Source organism: Pygoscelis adeliae, unplaced genomic scaffold (assembly GCF_000699105.1).
Source record: "Pygoscelis adeliae isolate BGI_AS28 unplaced genomic scaffold, ASM69910v1 Scaffold183, whole genome shotgun sequence".
In the NCBI taxonomy this organism is placed as follows: domain Eukaryota; kingdom Metazoa; phylum Chordata; class Aves; order Sphenisciformes; family Spheniscidae; genus Pygoscelis; species Pygoscelis adeliae.
In genome coordinates this window covers 1,586,379-1,602,976 of record NW_008824536.1, presented here as the reverse complement: position 1 = coordinate 1,602,976, position 16,598 = coordinate 1,586,379, and the positions used below count along the sequence as shown (strand labels likewise).

Here is a 16,598-nt window from a genome sequence, read left to right as displayed (position 1 = left end):
TTTGAAGATGCGAACAGAGAAAGCTTTATTCCTGTGATCACAGAAGTAATTTAAAGGCAATTTTGGGGCTTTTCCCACAGGTTACACAAAAACATTTACTCTTACATATAACTGTATGATGTTAAAATTGGGAGGCGTACTTTGACAGTGTAAAGATAGTACAATTACTTTTTGGCATGACAGCCCCTTTCCAGCAAAAGCCAAAAATTAAGTAGAAGTAGAATCTGTGTATTCCTTTTTGCTTTCAGGGTTCAAAAAGTAAATGGATCTTCAGAAGATGATTTCATCAAGTCTATTTATTAATGCATTTCAAGTTTCAAAAAACCTTACATATCTTTGCACAATACTTTATTTTTTGCATTTTTAGTAAAAATTTCCAAAGTGAACAAAAAAAGATACTGTATAAAACACAGTGGACATGAAATCGACAGTAGTATTCCATTTCATTGTCTTGAACTTTCGGTTTTACCACATCTTGACTTGCAGTGGAGAGTTCAGTGCACATTTCTGTTTTCAGAAAACATTTAACTTAGACTCAAAATAAAATAGGGCAGTATTTGTCTGCCAAAATCCTACCACAGGATAACATTACAGGCAAAAAATTTACATGTTCCAAAGTCTACCACACTCAAGAAGTTACTAAGAACTCTTGCTGAATAAAAGTCACCATTTTAGAAATGCAAACCCACTTCCAATCTTTGCACAGTCTTAAAACAAATGTATTTAAAATGACTTAAAAGCAACTACGTACACTTCTAACAAGTTAAGATCATTTAGAATTATTTATATAGTCTATTGGACTTGGGGTTTCATGTACAAAATTTGTCTCTAAACCATGTACAAAAAGCTGTATTTTGAAAAAGTTACCACATACTGTACAAGTTTACAAGGAAGAGATCCCATTATATTCTGTAACATTTTTGGCCTTGCTGGCTTGCGTCACATTATGAGAATGATTGTGTAAACCTTATACTCTTAAAAAACAAAACAAAAACAAAAGACAAACAAAGGAAGCCTGTCCAACCCTTAGTAAATTTTCTCCTAAGCAAAGCCAGGAAAATTATAGCCATTTGCTTCTCTAATTAGCTTGGTGCTTTTGGAAAACAAGCAATAAATATGTCACAAGCTTAAACATTTTGTAATGCCCCCTTTCATCTCCTGCATAGCAGTAAGCACCTTAAGACATCTTCTGTTTCCTCTTTCAAAAAAGCCAATTATTTACATTCATAATAAAAACTTTGGAATGGGACATTGTGCTGTTGAACTTTACTACTGGTATAAAGTATGGGAAAACTAGTAGTCCTAACTACAATTTTAACTCTGCCACAGTAGCTGGGCAAATCGCTCTACTTTAGTGGTTATCAATCAACAGTATCATGCTGAAAAGTTATCCAAATATCTGATAAATTAAAAAAGACAATAAAAAGAACTACACCTTTTCTCTCTTTCCACGTCCCTCAGAACACGAACTTCATTATCATACTGTAATAATATCTGAACAGCCCAAATAAACTGGTTGCAATTTTTAAAACAAGTTGATTAACAGGCAGAATTTTCTAATAAAGCATGGAAATATTTCATCTAACTATTCATTATTTAACTGAATAATCAGGCAAATAAAAATATTTATGCTGAGCTACAAGAAATTAGACACTTATAAAAAACATTTTTGAAACATTCTGGCATTTGCAAAGTTTGCAGAACACCTGTTATATCTCTAAAAGACCATTCAATCTTGTATGCTATGTCTTAGCAGCTGTTTGATAAAGATGAAATGAGTGCTTGAAACAACTTCGATCATGATAAAAAAGTTTGATTTGATTCAAAATTGCTGTGTAAAGCATGACAGGATCCTTGACCATTACACACCATCATCCTCTGTTATCCTGAGTATGTCAATTAAACAGTAATTTCTTCATTAATAGCGGAAAAGTTTTATAATACAAAGAAACATCCATATTGCAATTCTCTTGTTTACAATTGCACACAAGTACGGGTGTACGTTAGAAATACATGTCTGCATATAACAATGTATATACATGGACAAGTAATGTCTCCAATGCTGAGGTGGTCTAGCTTCCTAGCCTTGTCTGGCAGTTGAAAAATATATATTTTATTTTTTTTTCAATTCTTGAGTAGAAGTTTTACTACAGCCATATTTGCCTGCAAGTGAAGAAAATGCAGCAATGAAGAGCACAGAAGGGGGAAAGAATCATGATACTCCAGGACTTTGTGCCACTAAATTAAAAATACGCAAAAAACCACTTTTCTTCTTTTTGAGCTGGAAGATTCGCTCATTAAAAATTAAGCATTCCCACTTGTTTTGAGGGCATACCATGCTTTTTTTTTTTTCTCTTCAATTTGTGAGAGTTAGACTGGGGACAATGACTTATTAGGTTTTCTTTGGAGTGAGTTTTCCCATTGTAGGCACTAGGAAGAACCAAGGCAAAAAGCTGCAGTCAACGTCTCATGTGTCCCATCTGATAACTCTCTCGGGGCCTTTGCCGCTGTGGTGGCTGAGTGGTTTGTGGTGGTCTCCTCCTTTTTAAAGTGCCTGTTTCAAAGAAAGGTACACATTATTAAAATGAATTTAAAAAAAGAAATTATTTCCAGAAAAGTTGCCCTGGCCATGCAAATTAAATATAACTATTCTTCTGAAAGGCTTCAGATTTAGACCTGCAAGGTTTTAAGTAGATGATTAACTGCACGGAGTGTTTGCAGAATACATTTTATTATCTCAACAGCAGTTCCTTAAACAGGCTGATTCTTACAAAATGTAGCATGGAATAGGAAATAAAAGGAACTCTGACTTAGAAAAAGTCTTCAAAGCTTTCTTCTGATATGCACATTATGTTATAGGAAAATAAGGCAAGAGTTACATTTTAATGAATTATTTCACTGGCATGAATTCGATTTGTAGTATCACAGTGCCAGACTAAGAACTGAAGGTTGTGACACCTGAAATTTCCCTTTAGAACAAAATAGTTGAGGATAAAACATTTCTCTATGAGATTAATTACCTGGTGTACTCACCTGGAAGTGGTTTATGAGGAGGCAACTTTGGATTACTGCTTGGAGTATGAACACTGCATATCTTAATGAAACCAGCCATTAACATGATCAAGGCAATTCCCATAAGCAACACTGCCCACCAGTAAGCCTAAAAACATAGAAAGAATTATTTTTTGGAGGCTGGCACACATGCACAAGAGACGGGTCATTTAAAAAGCAAAGGAAAGCCATATTCAAAGTCATCAAAAAGCTGTTCTGAAACACCACTTAAAAGACCATAACATTTTAAAGAACAACGTCCCCAAAGTTCTTACACAAAAAAACCCAAATACTTCAGATTCATTCTATTATCAGAAGAGTATTTCACAGAAGATACACTACAACAGAGTTATATAAGCCTGAAACAATCAACAGCTTACACAAAATTGACTATGCAGCTCTATAATTGTGTTTAATTGTAACTCTCCTCCCAGTCTATTATTAGGAAAATGCCATCTAGTGCAATAAAAATAAGAAATGCTAGAGATCAATATATTTAGTTCCTTAAAAGAAATCAGAGCATTCAAATACAAAGAGTTAAAACGGGAAAACCCAGCAAATTAAAAATGTGACTATTAACACCAAAACAGACAGCGGAGTGAACAGAGGTATTTAACAAATAAACAAGTAAATATTTTGTGTTTTTATTTGTTTCCATTCCCTTCAATCTGTCAAACTTATTTGCTGCACTCAAGGTGCTTATAGAAAAACTAGTAAAACAAGGACTGATTATACTTTGAAGAATGCTGAAGTACTGTATATATACAGCAACACCTACCAACTGTGAATATTGATTAACAAGAAAATTTTCTATTAGACTGGTAAGATAAAAAAATACTTACCACAATCCATTCTGCAATATTTTCATACAGCTCTGGATTAAAAATTGCTTTCTTTAATCTAGCTAGAGGGCCATCAGCATCTACTAGCCGACACCTCATAAACACATCACAGTAGCCTCTGAAATCATTACAAGGAGATCCAGGTTGCAAAGTAATAGTTTTACGACCAAAGTGTTTCTCCCACTGGTTAGAGCCTGTACTTGCACAAGTAGCTGGGTCCACTGAAAAGTGAATACGAATCAGATTAATCAAACTGTTATTGTATTAAAACACATGTGCATGAATACCTTGGTGTTCAATTGTTCAAAATGCTTTTGAAAAATTTCAAGTTTCTATTAATCTGTAAAAAACCAAAATATATTATTTCCTACAAAATACAGTGCAATGTCTATCTGAAACTAAGTATGAACAAAATCACGGTATGCTCTCAGGTTAACAAAAACTAAAATATAAACACCGTGAGAAGATTCCTCAGATACCTACTGCTGTATTTATGCTTACAATTCAGACAAATCTTACTTTTTCTCATGCAGCAGACATGACACAATTCTCTGTCGTCCTTGCCATCTGAACTAGCACATGTACATTCCTCCAAGCCATACTTCTCACAAATAGAGCCAGCACATTGCTGTTTGAGACAAAAGCATGAGAACACAAAAATCAATTTCAGTTTTAAGCACACTGACATTAGGAAAGAAATTCATTTTTAATAGCTGAAAGCATAATCGTAGGTCTAAATATGCTTATCAATAAAAATAACAGCTTGCATTTCTTCTAAAGTTTATAGAACAAAAAATTTATTACAGTTATTCAATTGCAGTGTTTAGGCTTATTTGATAATTTTTTTAAAGATGATTTACCCTATTTTTTTTTTAACACTGTATCTTCTTTTAGGGCCTCAGAGTACCCTGCAAAACACTCACAGCACTGCAATTCACACTGAAACATGATTACTCAAAACCATGGTTAGGAAAATAAATCAAAAGCATGTCTTCAAACATATTGTCTCTCAGAAAATAATAATAAAAATTAATGGTAGGAAAGATTCTGTATTTAATTCTACTGTGGGAGGACCCTTCGAATTAAAATAAAAAAAACCTCAGTGTATTTATAATCTTGTTTCAAAAATCAAGTAACTATATAAGGACAATTCCTCTATCTTTAATATAATTCTTAAATTAGCTGAAAAATTATTACAAGCAGTATCATTTGATTAAAAACCTGGACTGCGGAAAACAGACTTCTAGCAACACAAGTTACAGCTCTTTAAGAGGATTACTTTTGCTTGTTTCTGCTTCCAAGGAAACATAGATCAATTTATAAGAGAGTTCCCATCAATATTTCATAGCAACTGCCATGGGCTCTTTAACCCAGGAAACTAATGGCAGTTCAGAGTAATTTTATATGCTTGCCCATCTGTGTTACATGCACATGGGTGGAGGAACTGTTGAATCTGGTTTAATGAAAATACACATGTATTGATAGCATATCTAATTTTCTAAGGCAACAAAATTACTTGATCAAGACTGAAGAAAAATGAAGAGATGGAACTAGGAAATAAAACACTTTCATATTCCTGATTTTTACAAACGACTTCAAATGGAGCTTTCTCAAGTAGTAAAGCTAGCTTGGTATGTGTTACCTGCTTCTTAGTATTTGGTGTACCTTCACAGTTATTTTGACTGAAACAAATAAACATTTTTATTGAAAAAGAGATTAATCTTACACTCTTCTCCATTAAGTATTGAAACCATATCGCTTCGTAATAAAGTGCCTTGCAGTAAAAAACTGCAGTTGCATATGATTGTAAAAAAACATACCCCATTTATGCAAACTTGTGTGTGCCTATTGCAATCTGTGAAGTTTGGTTTAGGTTCAGATGCTGGACAGAGAGCACTGACACCATTACACATTCCTTCTCTTGCACAGTCAGAATCATTTCGACACTTATCAGTCTTCAGCTTGAAATTACACTGTGCAGTACAGCAGGGACCTTGACTAGGGCTAGAAATAAACAGAAAACATGGATATAAAGAAAAAGCATGAATAATTCCAGAAAAACTATTCATTTTGAAACCTACTCAAACACTCAACATATTTTTGATTTGTACTAAGATGTGAATTGAAAATAATTTTTTCTGTCCATTAAGGTAACAAAAGGTTACTGCAATGAGTACAGATTTCTTAGTCATTGTAGTAACCAATTAACTATTTGCGTTATATTAGAAAAATAGTACAAGCACATTTTAAATTAAAATATATAGAAAATAACAGCATTTCAAAGTTTGTATATATAAAACAATTAGCAAGTTGGCAAAATTGATTCAGGAACAACTGATTAGTTTGATAGTTTCAATGTAATAAATAAGTCAAGATTTATCTGTCACCAATTAATATCTGTAAAAAATTTTTGTTTCTACTTTCTGCAGCCATACCACTTACATTGTTTAAATAAACAAGAAAAGGGAAGGAGATAGGTCAGATCTGACATCAGAAATCACAGTCAGCATACAAACAAATTTTGGGGGAAGGAAAGATTTGTCAAAGAAGCCATATAGCTTCACTGGTTCCACCAAAACACTTGGGCTCCTTTCTGTCACAGACATCAAAGCATCTGAGCCCCTTACATCACACCAGTATATCTGGTGAAACAGCAGGAAACAATCATTTCTCTCTCTGAAGCTGTCTTTGAGTACATATGCCATTACAAGCAGCAGAAGAGTGAAGGTTATAAAACATACATAACTACTTGATTAAAGCTAAGCCTCCTGAGTTCTCATCTCAAATTATTCTGTATGTCAACAGTATTCACAGTGTACTTGTTAGCATTCAGTGGACATCAGAAGACAGCACACGCCTAATGCAGGTCAGGATCTCTCTATTTTAAAACTACTGCATGCTAAGAAAAAAAATCACTCTTGAATCACACATGAAAACGACTAAGAGACATGTAAAGCAGCTGGATAGATACGGTAGTTTTCCTAAAATGTATTTTAACATGTTATTTATGTGATCCATTCTTACACTTGGATTTGCTTTACATGTCTTTGGAAACTTCTTTGTACAGCAAAATTTTCAACCTTACTAGAACTGGAAAAAAGGGAATCCTAAAACAAAAATGATGCAGCAATTAATATTTAAGACTGTTCCAGAAGGGCATAAAGCTCGACTACAGTCAGCTGAACACAAGAGAGCAAAGAAAGGAGGTGGCGGTGGCACCTGGTGTACTCAGAAGGAAACAGCTCCTCACCATAGGTGCAACATAAAATCTCAGAAACCAGTTATAAAACAAGACAATGTAAAGCCTTTATTTTGGCAGCAATAATAAGAATTTGCAAGGGGGTGAGGGGGCAGCACGGGGGCACGTGCAAAATCATTGCAACTATGAATTCACAGGAGATGGTCCTTCTACCATGTCTACACTGTCAAATACATTTTAACAGTAGGTGCTACTTTTACTTCCACTCCCAGGATGACAAAGATCATTTTTAGGGCAGGAAAGTTTAATTAGAATAAAATTGTGTATGTTGTATTAAAAAGTTGAGCTAGTTTAGACTTAAAAACAATAGTAATTTTCCCTTCATCTTTGGCTTAGAGTCTAACCAGACATTAGATTTATGTCTGTCTCTAGAAAGGAACAAAAGTTCACACCTTTTATGTGAAAAAAAAGCCACTTACGTTTTCAGATGAGGTAAAAATTTAACATGTATCTTAAGTCACAGAACTACAAGATAGAAGCTTCACCGTAAGTCTTATGATCTTTAAAAGTTTCTCTTATAAATCACTGTGTACATAACACTGCTAAGATACAAGGTGCCTTAAAAATATAGTTTATTTATAAAACAAGCATAAAAAAAATCAGTCAACTATATCCTTCAGTCATCTTCCAGTTAGGCAATGCAGTAGAAATGGCACTAGGATAGGATCCAATTTCATAACATCCTCCAATATCCTTTGGGCAATTAATACTTTCCTGTACCTATTGTAAAAACAGCATCCTGGTCATGCTTTTCTGAATCAAACAGTTTTTGCAAGACTTCTGCACAACACATTTCCAATAAAGTTAACAGAATTTCAGCACAAATTTGTCTCCACTGAGTATTATGATATGCTAGCATTGATATAATCCAGTGCCGTATTATGTTTTTTCAAAAGCTAGAGAACAGTCGTCTAAGGGAAAGCAAGCTACAATTAGCACCAAGAATTGCATTGCCTAATTGTGCTTACGAACTTCTCACTCACTGTATAAGGCATTTTAAACAAAATAAATACTTTAAGAATAATGCAGGTAAACAGATTCAGATTCTAAAATACCAATAATAGCTACCAATAAATCCCAAAAATTAAAGTGTACTGTAACAGACATGCGTAGTACCTGCAGTATTTGCCTGGTTTTAACTTGCACTTTTTATCTTCTGATTGGTTTGCATCATAACAGCATTCATCTTTACACTGGTCACTGTATCCACAATCACACTCTTCTCCTTGTTCAACCAGTCCATTACCACAGATGGGTTGACCAGACTCTGAAAAATGCCAGTATATTTATGTACAAAGCAATACAAAAAATATGCAAACAGACTTATAAATGTTAACATTAACTTGCAACAGCATCCAGTTAATAGTGACTGAAAATACCTGGTCAAGATGGACTTCAGACTAGGGCTCAAGTCAACTTGCATTATTTGCTTGCCACCCAGCTTAGTCATTCCTACAATTCATAGAATTTTAAGCCTCTGAGTAAAAGGTTTCTGCTGATAGCAGTGGGAGTTTCTTGTGCAGATAGGAAATCAACAGTGATAAAAGAAAGTTTTCTGCTAAGCCTCCAATGGAGCAGCATCCTTTCTTGCACTCCTCCTTTAACAGAGCGTGAGGACCTTAAGGCAAAAGCTGATGGTACCGGGGTGAACTACTACTACTCCTCCTCCAAAACCCAAACCTGCTCACTGCACAATCTCACAAAACTTGTGAGTCACATATCACAGACTCCAGAAGGAAAACTCATGCAAAATCCTTATTTTTTTTTAAATGTTTAAATAGAATTTCCTGTATTTTAATTTGTGCTCCTTACCCCTTGTCCTTTCACTGGGCATGACTGAAAACAGTCTTGCCCTGTTTTCTTTACTCCCTCCCACCAGACATCTATAAAGACAGAGAATAACCCCCCCTCCCCAGCCTTCTCTTCTCCAAACTAAACAGACTCAGCTCTTGCAGCCTCTCCTCATGTCAGATGCTCCAATCCCTTAATAATCTTTGTGGCTCTTTACTGGACTCACTCCAGTACATCCATGTCTTTCCTGTACTGGGGAGCCCAGAACTTGACACAGTACACCAGATCTCAAATTCAATTCTTTACTTACAGAATCTTCCAGTAAACTTAAAAAAAAAAAGAGTAAGATAAATAAAAAAGTAAAATAAAAATTAATAAAATAAATTCCTAGTTAAGCATAATAGTAATAGCTTAGCCATTCTGCTTTCAGGATGACTAAATACATACCAACAAAACAATTATTTCTCTTTTTCTCAAGAACTTGGCTGATATTTCGAATGCTACAGATAGAGAACTTGTTGTTGTTAAGTTTGTCCCCAGATGTAGCTCTTGCATACATGATATAATTGCCATTTTCTTTCTGTCCCAAGTTCTTGGACTCTCCTGGAGTGCACTCCATTCCAGAATCATGCTGCAAAACAAATATTTTAAAGCTATTTCTATCACGACAGCTTCTCTAATGTCTTGCTGTCTTTTTATACATGTGCAAAAGTAACCTGATTTGGAAGCCTTAACACAGTGAGAATAAAAGGTTCATAAAAACAAAACACCATCTCATACCCTAAGGTTTCTTGGAATACAAAAGGTGTACAGAAAAAGGTTTGGTTTGGGTTTTCTATTTGTTTGGGTTTTTTTCCCAGGCAACAGTAGCAAGTATCTAATTTCTTAAGTTTTAGCTTATTTGCATTCTTGGTAATGTATACCCCAAGTGCATGTCCTGGAACAAATACTAACTCGAAAAAGTTGCCATCTCCTAGAAAGAGTGGCTTTATGATCACAAAAGGGTGACAAGTATTCTGTGGAATAAAAGCAGGAGGAGTTAACTGAAACAGCAATCCATTCTTTTTGCTTGTTTTGAGGGTGGTGCAAAGAGATCTTCAGAATAGAGAAGAAGTCTGTTTCTGTCAGCCATTGACTAGATCCATACAATATCCAGCATGATGAGTGAAATGCATTACAGGTTGGCGTACTAGCAATTAGCAGACTGACAACATACCAAGCTGTTAAGTGTAAGAGGAACTCTAATGCTGTTCTGGTGCATCCAACTTTCCAGAAGTACAATCTATGTCTCCAAAAGAAGTAGGTAAATTTTAAAATTTTCAACATAGTTGTGAAAACTATATAATTTATTATTGTTTGGTAGAACCAAACACGTAGTTTCACATATGTCCCTGGATCAAAATGCAACTTAGACTACAATTAAAAGAACCATCTTCCAGGCTGATCCAAAAGATGTTTCACTGAGTGGGACTGGTTTTTCAGTTTCATGTGCTCGTATTTTCAGTTATACTTGGAAGGCTTATTCCCACTCAGAGACTCAGTGGTATTAGGGATTTTCTCAAGGCATATAAAGAAAGGATTCACATGTGAACATCTGTTTTCGAAGAACTTGTCATTCCTGTCATATCTTGAGTTCATTTTACTTCCAAGAGTAGAAATGCTATATACTGGTTTAAAAATAAAAAACCCAAACCAGAAAACTTTGTTCTCATCTCCAGCAAAACCAAAAGCCTCATGCTTTCAGCTTGCCACAAGCAAATCATGCCCCTAAACGACTGGGAGACAATTTTGGTCTAAAATATTGTCCTTGGTATCTTAATCCTCTCCACAATTTTCTTAGGTAAACTTGTAAGTATAAATAATTGAACATAAAAAAGAGTCAGTTCTATCTTCACTTGTTGAACAAAGTGTCATCTTAATCAATTTTGCATTGATTCTTCCTCCTCTCTACGATAAACTAAAATACATTTAAAAGATGTGCATGACCCTAGTCTTCAATAAAAACCAGGAAAGTTTCAGGGAATAATAATATAGTCCCTTTATAAGAGATGGAACTAGTAGAAATAAGCAACTCACAAAATCCACTGTTGCACCAATGTTGTCAAGTACTCATAAAAGGGGCTTAGTTCTGCAATCTGTTTTTTGTTTGTATAAAATGTGCATGCACATATGCATATGCAGTCATGATCATTTTCCTTGTTTATAAGTAGTAAAAACTCCATTCGCAAATCATGCACTTCAAAATGGTTGAAAGTGAGTTAACAGATCAATAGTAATACTCACAGGTGAACCAAAGTTATGCCCAACCTCATGAGCAAAAGTAATGTGAGAAACCTTGGGAGGAACATGAGAGCCATAGTTCTGAACAGTGATGATTCCAGTGTTCAAAGACTTCTTCTTACCATCAGAATACAGTTTGCTCTTTTCACATATTCCACCAGAGCTCCCTGCATTTAGACAAAAGTACAACAGTTAGTCATTTAAGAAAAGAAGTACTGTGTTACTTTTCTAGTGACATTTAGAACAAGAAACAGCTTGCCTCCTCAGTGGACGCTTATGGACTAAGAGTTCTTCTGTGCAATTAATATAAACCCAACTTTGAAAGTAGATTAGATTTATCCACACTAATGCTCTCAGCACTGGATGGATACATTCACACAAGAAGTTAGCTGTTTTAGAACAGCTCTTAAGTAAGAGCTATTTTGGGCTTTCACTGCATGGACAAGCCCTGATTTCATACCTGTAGTACAAGACTAGCAGGGTGCAATGTCCAATACAGGTAGCCTCAACCTACGTCCCATTTGGATTTCAGTAAGTAAAAAAACCCCACAGTAAAACCACAGGAGATCCTCTCTCATAGCAAGAGCATTTACATAAAATGCCTAAGATTACCTATATATCCTTGTCAGCAAAAGGTGACTCATTTTTCCACTGTACAAACTAAAGCTGAAAAGCTTTTGATGTGGGGGTTAATCAGACCCATATTTAGAAAGTCAACAATCAAGTGCATCACACTTACTGTTTGGAAGAGTCTTGAAATTGTGACTTTAATTTCACTGAACTTTTCTGTAACTTGAGGCATTATCAATGTTCTAAAATTCAGCTATTCTATTGCTAACATAAATGGTGTCTAAAAAACACTCTAAAGAAGTTTCCCTGCTTTCTTTCACTAAAATTTCATTTTAGTGAAATATCCTATTTAACCTATGTCAGTATGTGTGTTAAGGGTGAAAATCTCTCAAAGCAACTTAATTTTTCTCAATTAAATTTAGTTTTGGAAGCAGTGTTTACGGAATGCACATTCCAGTTCATCCTGTGCTTTCTCAGTCTATACACTCGACTAGTCATAGACCCAGTTTCTTATTTACATAGGCCACCTGTGTATTATTTTTCCTATGGTTCTTCCACAGTCACTAAGGTTAGTCCACCCAGGTCCCTCTAACATACTTACTACACTCATGGGTCCCCTGATCTGTTACACCCCTGAATATTCTACTCATACTTATTTGAGCATTTTAATCTCCTAAAATCAAAGTCTGACAGACTGTCATACCACAACAGTTTTCCACATAGCTCCAGTACTCTACAACCAACATGTGCTTTAGAGGAAAGTACAGCAGTAAACAAAGTAACATTATAATGTATAGCTACATCTCATGAACTGTTTAGTGTTTCTTCCACAATTACTCAAATTCTGTTAAAGCTCCTGATAATGTTCTCATAAAAGTATCCAGTCTATTGCAGTCTCATGGAACCTGTTGTTCTTCAGCCTAATTCCTTATTATACAGAAATCACTTGAGGGAAGAAACAAGGGAGGACTGTTCCTTCTGAATTTCTGATTTTGATTTCTGTGAAAGTTTCCACAATTTGGAATTTGTGCTGAGCTATAATTAAAGAATTTGTATTTACTCAGATTTAAAGACTAACAGCTTCCAATTATATCATTGTATAAAACTAATACATCCTATAAAATCAATACATCCAGGACAAACATCTCGAGATGCTGCACACATGAAGACCATTGTTTGATTTTTTTTTTTTACATCAGAAGACATACTTCAGACCCAAAATACACAATTAGATTGAAACCAATGAGAAGCAGTTCAAGAAGAGTTACACAATAATTATTCTGGTATCTCCCAGAACAAGATCTCACTGATTTTACTTTATTAAAAAAAAAAAAAAAAAAGCTTCCAATACTACCTAGAAAACCTAAGGATTCTGTAGTTCTACTACAAAATTCAACCTGCATAGTTGTAAGCTCTGTTTATATATAGCAGAAATATTTGTTTCTTCTGCCACTTCACTGGTCACTCATACCTGTCATAAATAAAAAGCCATCCAAGTAATACCACCCTTGTCTAACAAAAGAAATAGGTTTTTCTTTATTGTTCACATCTTGCTCATCAGAAAGACAGCAAGACTAATTGAAGTGACACATGATATGCTGTTTATATTTAAAAAAAAAATCAAACCATATCTAACCAAAATTGTGAAAAGTTGGTTATGATATTTTTGTCTATTTGCCATCAGTTTAAATGACATAGTTCCTACCTTTCTTCTTTGTACCTACCTACAATACTTTATCTCATAGCGCTGAAGGTTTGGATATAATTACCTGAAGGGGCTCCAACCCAAGCCAGACCAAGGACTCCATCATCAAAATCACGGTCTGTAAACACATAGGCCAAGCAATAATCATCATGATTCTGTTCTGAGTTCAGTTCCAGAAACTTTTCCACACCAATGTTAGGAAATCTGAAGGGATTGGAAGAGTCCTTCTCATCTACAGTTGTGTTAATCTAAAAGTAAATTAAAACAAACTGTAAGACATGATTCATTTTCACTTGACTTGTAAATACGAGCTAAGAGGCTTGCTGTTGTCAGTACCTTGTTATGTTAAGTAGTTAAAGATGTTGCTAAAGATTTATAGGCCTTGACAAATTACCACCCCAATATTTGGAAAACCAAGTTTTACAATAAATAAAGAATTGCATTTGTACAGTAAATCCCCACTCCTATTTCTTTCTTTTTCCTTTCCATCAGTACCCAAAAGTTTATATTTATCCTCTTAAATCACTACTTTCAGAAGGAACTTTCAACCTGGATAGCCATTATCTATTTTAGTATTAAAGTTCTTGGAGAGCAATACAGTCTATTTGCCACACAGTCAACGCTGCTGATACATAAGAAGTCAATTCTTATAAAAATTGACTACAGCTTAATAACAGAAGTAGCAGGCTTCTGACAATAAACACTAAAACCAAATAAAATAAATGGGTTAGGGAACCATTTACTACAGAGACATTTGTGTTACGAAATTACTAACAATAAATGGTTACAAGAGAACGGCAACAGGACTTTTGAAAAATACAGCCTTGAAGCAGTATCAGTGAAGCTAAAAGTATTTTCAATACAACTTACTCTTATTCGTTTCACCATGAAGCTGATGTTACGGATTCCTGAGAAATCTGTTGACTGGTAAATTGTGTCAATCGCTTTAACATGGCTGGATATCTGTCAAAACCAAAAGTATTTACAGTTCAAAGATCTATGCACTACACTATAGCTAATCTTAAATAGCAGCAACTGCAAGGCCTATACTTTTACATATAAGATATTGTGCCATATGAACTCTAACAGGCCTTTTTAATCAAATGCTGATGGCAAATAACAATAAATCACTACATAACCTAGTATCTGCATTGCCACCATGCCAGATAACAGCAAAGTATTTTGCTGTTTGCCTTTTTTTTTTAAAACACATAATTCTATCAACCATTCAGATACCTGTTTGTGATACTCATTTGATTCATTGCTACAACAAGATAGCACTGTATTCAGCTGTATTCAAAGCACTGTATTTCTTTTTTTGAGAAAAACTTTACTTGTTACAGCATTATTCTTTCATTTCTGGCAGAACACAAATGTAAAAAAAAAAAGATCATTTACCTTTCCCAAAAAGCACATAAAAATGCTAACTCATTGAAAATCTGATGTTGAAGGTGACTTCAGAGCTTTGGAAAATGTTACTCAAATTGAATTGTGTATGTAGAGTGTGATGAATAAATAGTAAAAGTCAGATTTGCAAGTGGCAGTGAAACTTCAGACTTCAAGAGAAGTATGTTAACAAGCTAGTTATATTTTTAGCAAATGATCAGGAAAAAACCAACCAACCAAACCAACTTTTTCCAGTTAATAGTATATTGACAAGTGAAAAGCATCTTTAGTTGCCACTGCTTTTTTAACCTTCCACTACATCAGACACTACAGGAACAGTTCTCAGTGTCATTATCTCACAGTGTTGAACTAAAATTTCAAATGGAAGGCTATGCAAGTGTTAACACAGAGGCTTGGCAGGCTGTCAAACAGAACAGAACTCTTCAGGAAGTATTATTTTTCTGAGTAAGAACTGAGAAGAGTGAGACTGCAAGTCTTGCTCAGACATGCTAAACAAGCCACAGCTGCCATTATTAACTAAAGGAAGCACAAGTGCCCAGGACTTTTGTCACAAATACATAGCATCTTTTTAGTGAAATGAAAAAGCTGTTTCAACAATGTCAAGATCACTGTGACAAATGAAACAAGACATTCTAAAGTAAATAAGCAATGATATACACAATTAAATTACATGAAATTTATCAGAAATACACAAAGTAAAAGCAGATCATTTAAAACAAAGCGATTGGAAATACCTGTGCAATTACAGCTTCCCTTGTTCCATAATGCTTGTAGAACAGATGATCAGTCTGAATATACAGCTGACACGTATTTTTTTCAGCCTGAGTGGCACGCTTTTTTCTTAAAAGCTGTGGACCATTGTTCTTATGCTCTTCAAAAGGCTTCTACATATACACAGGAAATAAATATATTAATTTTGTAGATCTACGTGCTGCACTAGATTACCTAAAAATAGTGATGGATTTTTCTAAACATACTCTGCTAATACAAACAGATTTTCATTCTTTTTCTTTAACCCACAAAGTTTCATGAATCTTGAATTAAACTATGTTACAGCCAGTTTTCAAGTATGCCATCTATTTTTAATGGTATCTCAAACCTTTCTGTGCATTTCATTTTATATTACAAAAGACAGTCAATGTGAAATAGATTTTTTTCATTCATGTGATCTTTGGAATTTTTCTTTTTCATAATCCTTTTCTAAAATGAACAAACAGTTTGTAGATTAGAAGAAAACAGTGCTGTGGGACTTAAACGCACCCTCCCTAACACCGGTTATTTCACATTGTAATTACCTTAGTCAACTACCTTGGCAAATAGAAATACTTAAGCACTTCAGCATGGAACAAATGGTACACTAAACATGAAGTTAAAATAATGCTCATTAGTCAGAGTAGTACCTGCTAACACATTTGCCTTATGGTATTCACTGGTTGATGGCCCACTCTCTCCATGAAGTTTTACAAGTAAATTTTTGGGAAAGCATGTTATTGTTACCAATGCTGAATTGTGTAATACTGTTGATAATTTCTGGAGTCACAATATAAATAAACTTTAAGTTGCTGATGTAATTTAACAAGCCATATTGCATAGTTTTGTTGGCATATACTTAACTAACACCACAAAATGATGCCAAAACTTGAAACAACTCAGAACATAGCTAACACTAAGAGAAACACAATAATTTACTGTT

At 34.6% G+C, this 16,598-nt stretch overlaps 1 protein-coding gene across 1 annotated transcript in view; it reads right to left on the bottom strand.

Annotated features, from left to right (window-relative positions):
- Positions 1 to 281: 281 nt before the first annotated feature.
- The window catches only part of ADAM10 (ADAM metallopeptidase domain 10), a 43,027-nt gene continuing 26,710 nt past the window's right edge, over positions 282 to 16,598 (bottom strand). Inside the window, exons 6-16 of the mRNA XM_009321605.1 lie at positions 15,640 to 15,789; positions 14,369 to 14,461; positions 13,563 to 13,746; positions 11,227 to 11,390; positions 9,391 to 9,574; positions 8,269 to 8,419; positions 5,714 to 5,897; positions 4,413 to 4,521; positions 3,894 to 4,114; positions 3,034 to 3,160; positions 282 to 2,554 (exon numbers count right to left, since the gene is read on the bottom strand). Of these exons, the coding sequence (XP_009319880.1) occupies positions 2,460 to 2,554; positions 3,034 to 3,160; positions 3,894 to 4,114; positions 4,413 to 4,521; positions 5,714 to 5,897; positions 8,269 to 8,419; positions 9,391 to 9,574; positions 11,227 to 11,390; positions 13,563 to 13,746; positions 14,369 to 14,461; positions 15,640 to 15,789 (1,662 nt within the window). The 3' untranslated portion in view covers positions 282 to 2,459. The remainder of the gene's footprint in view (positions 2,555 to 3,033; positions 3,161 to 3,893; positions 4,115 to 4,412; positions 4,522 to 5,713; positions 5,898 to 8,268; positions 8,420 to 9,390; positions 9,575 to 11,226; positions 11,391 to 13,562; positions 13,747 to 14,368; positions 14,462 to 15,639; positions 15,790 to 16,598) is intronic.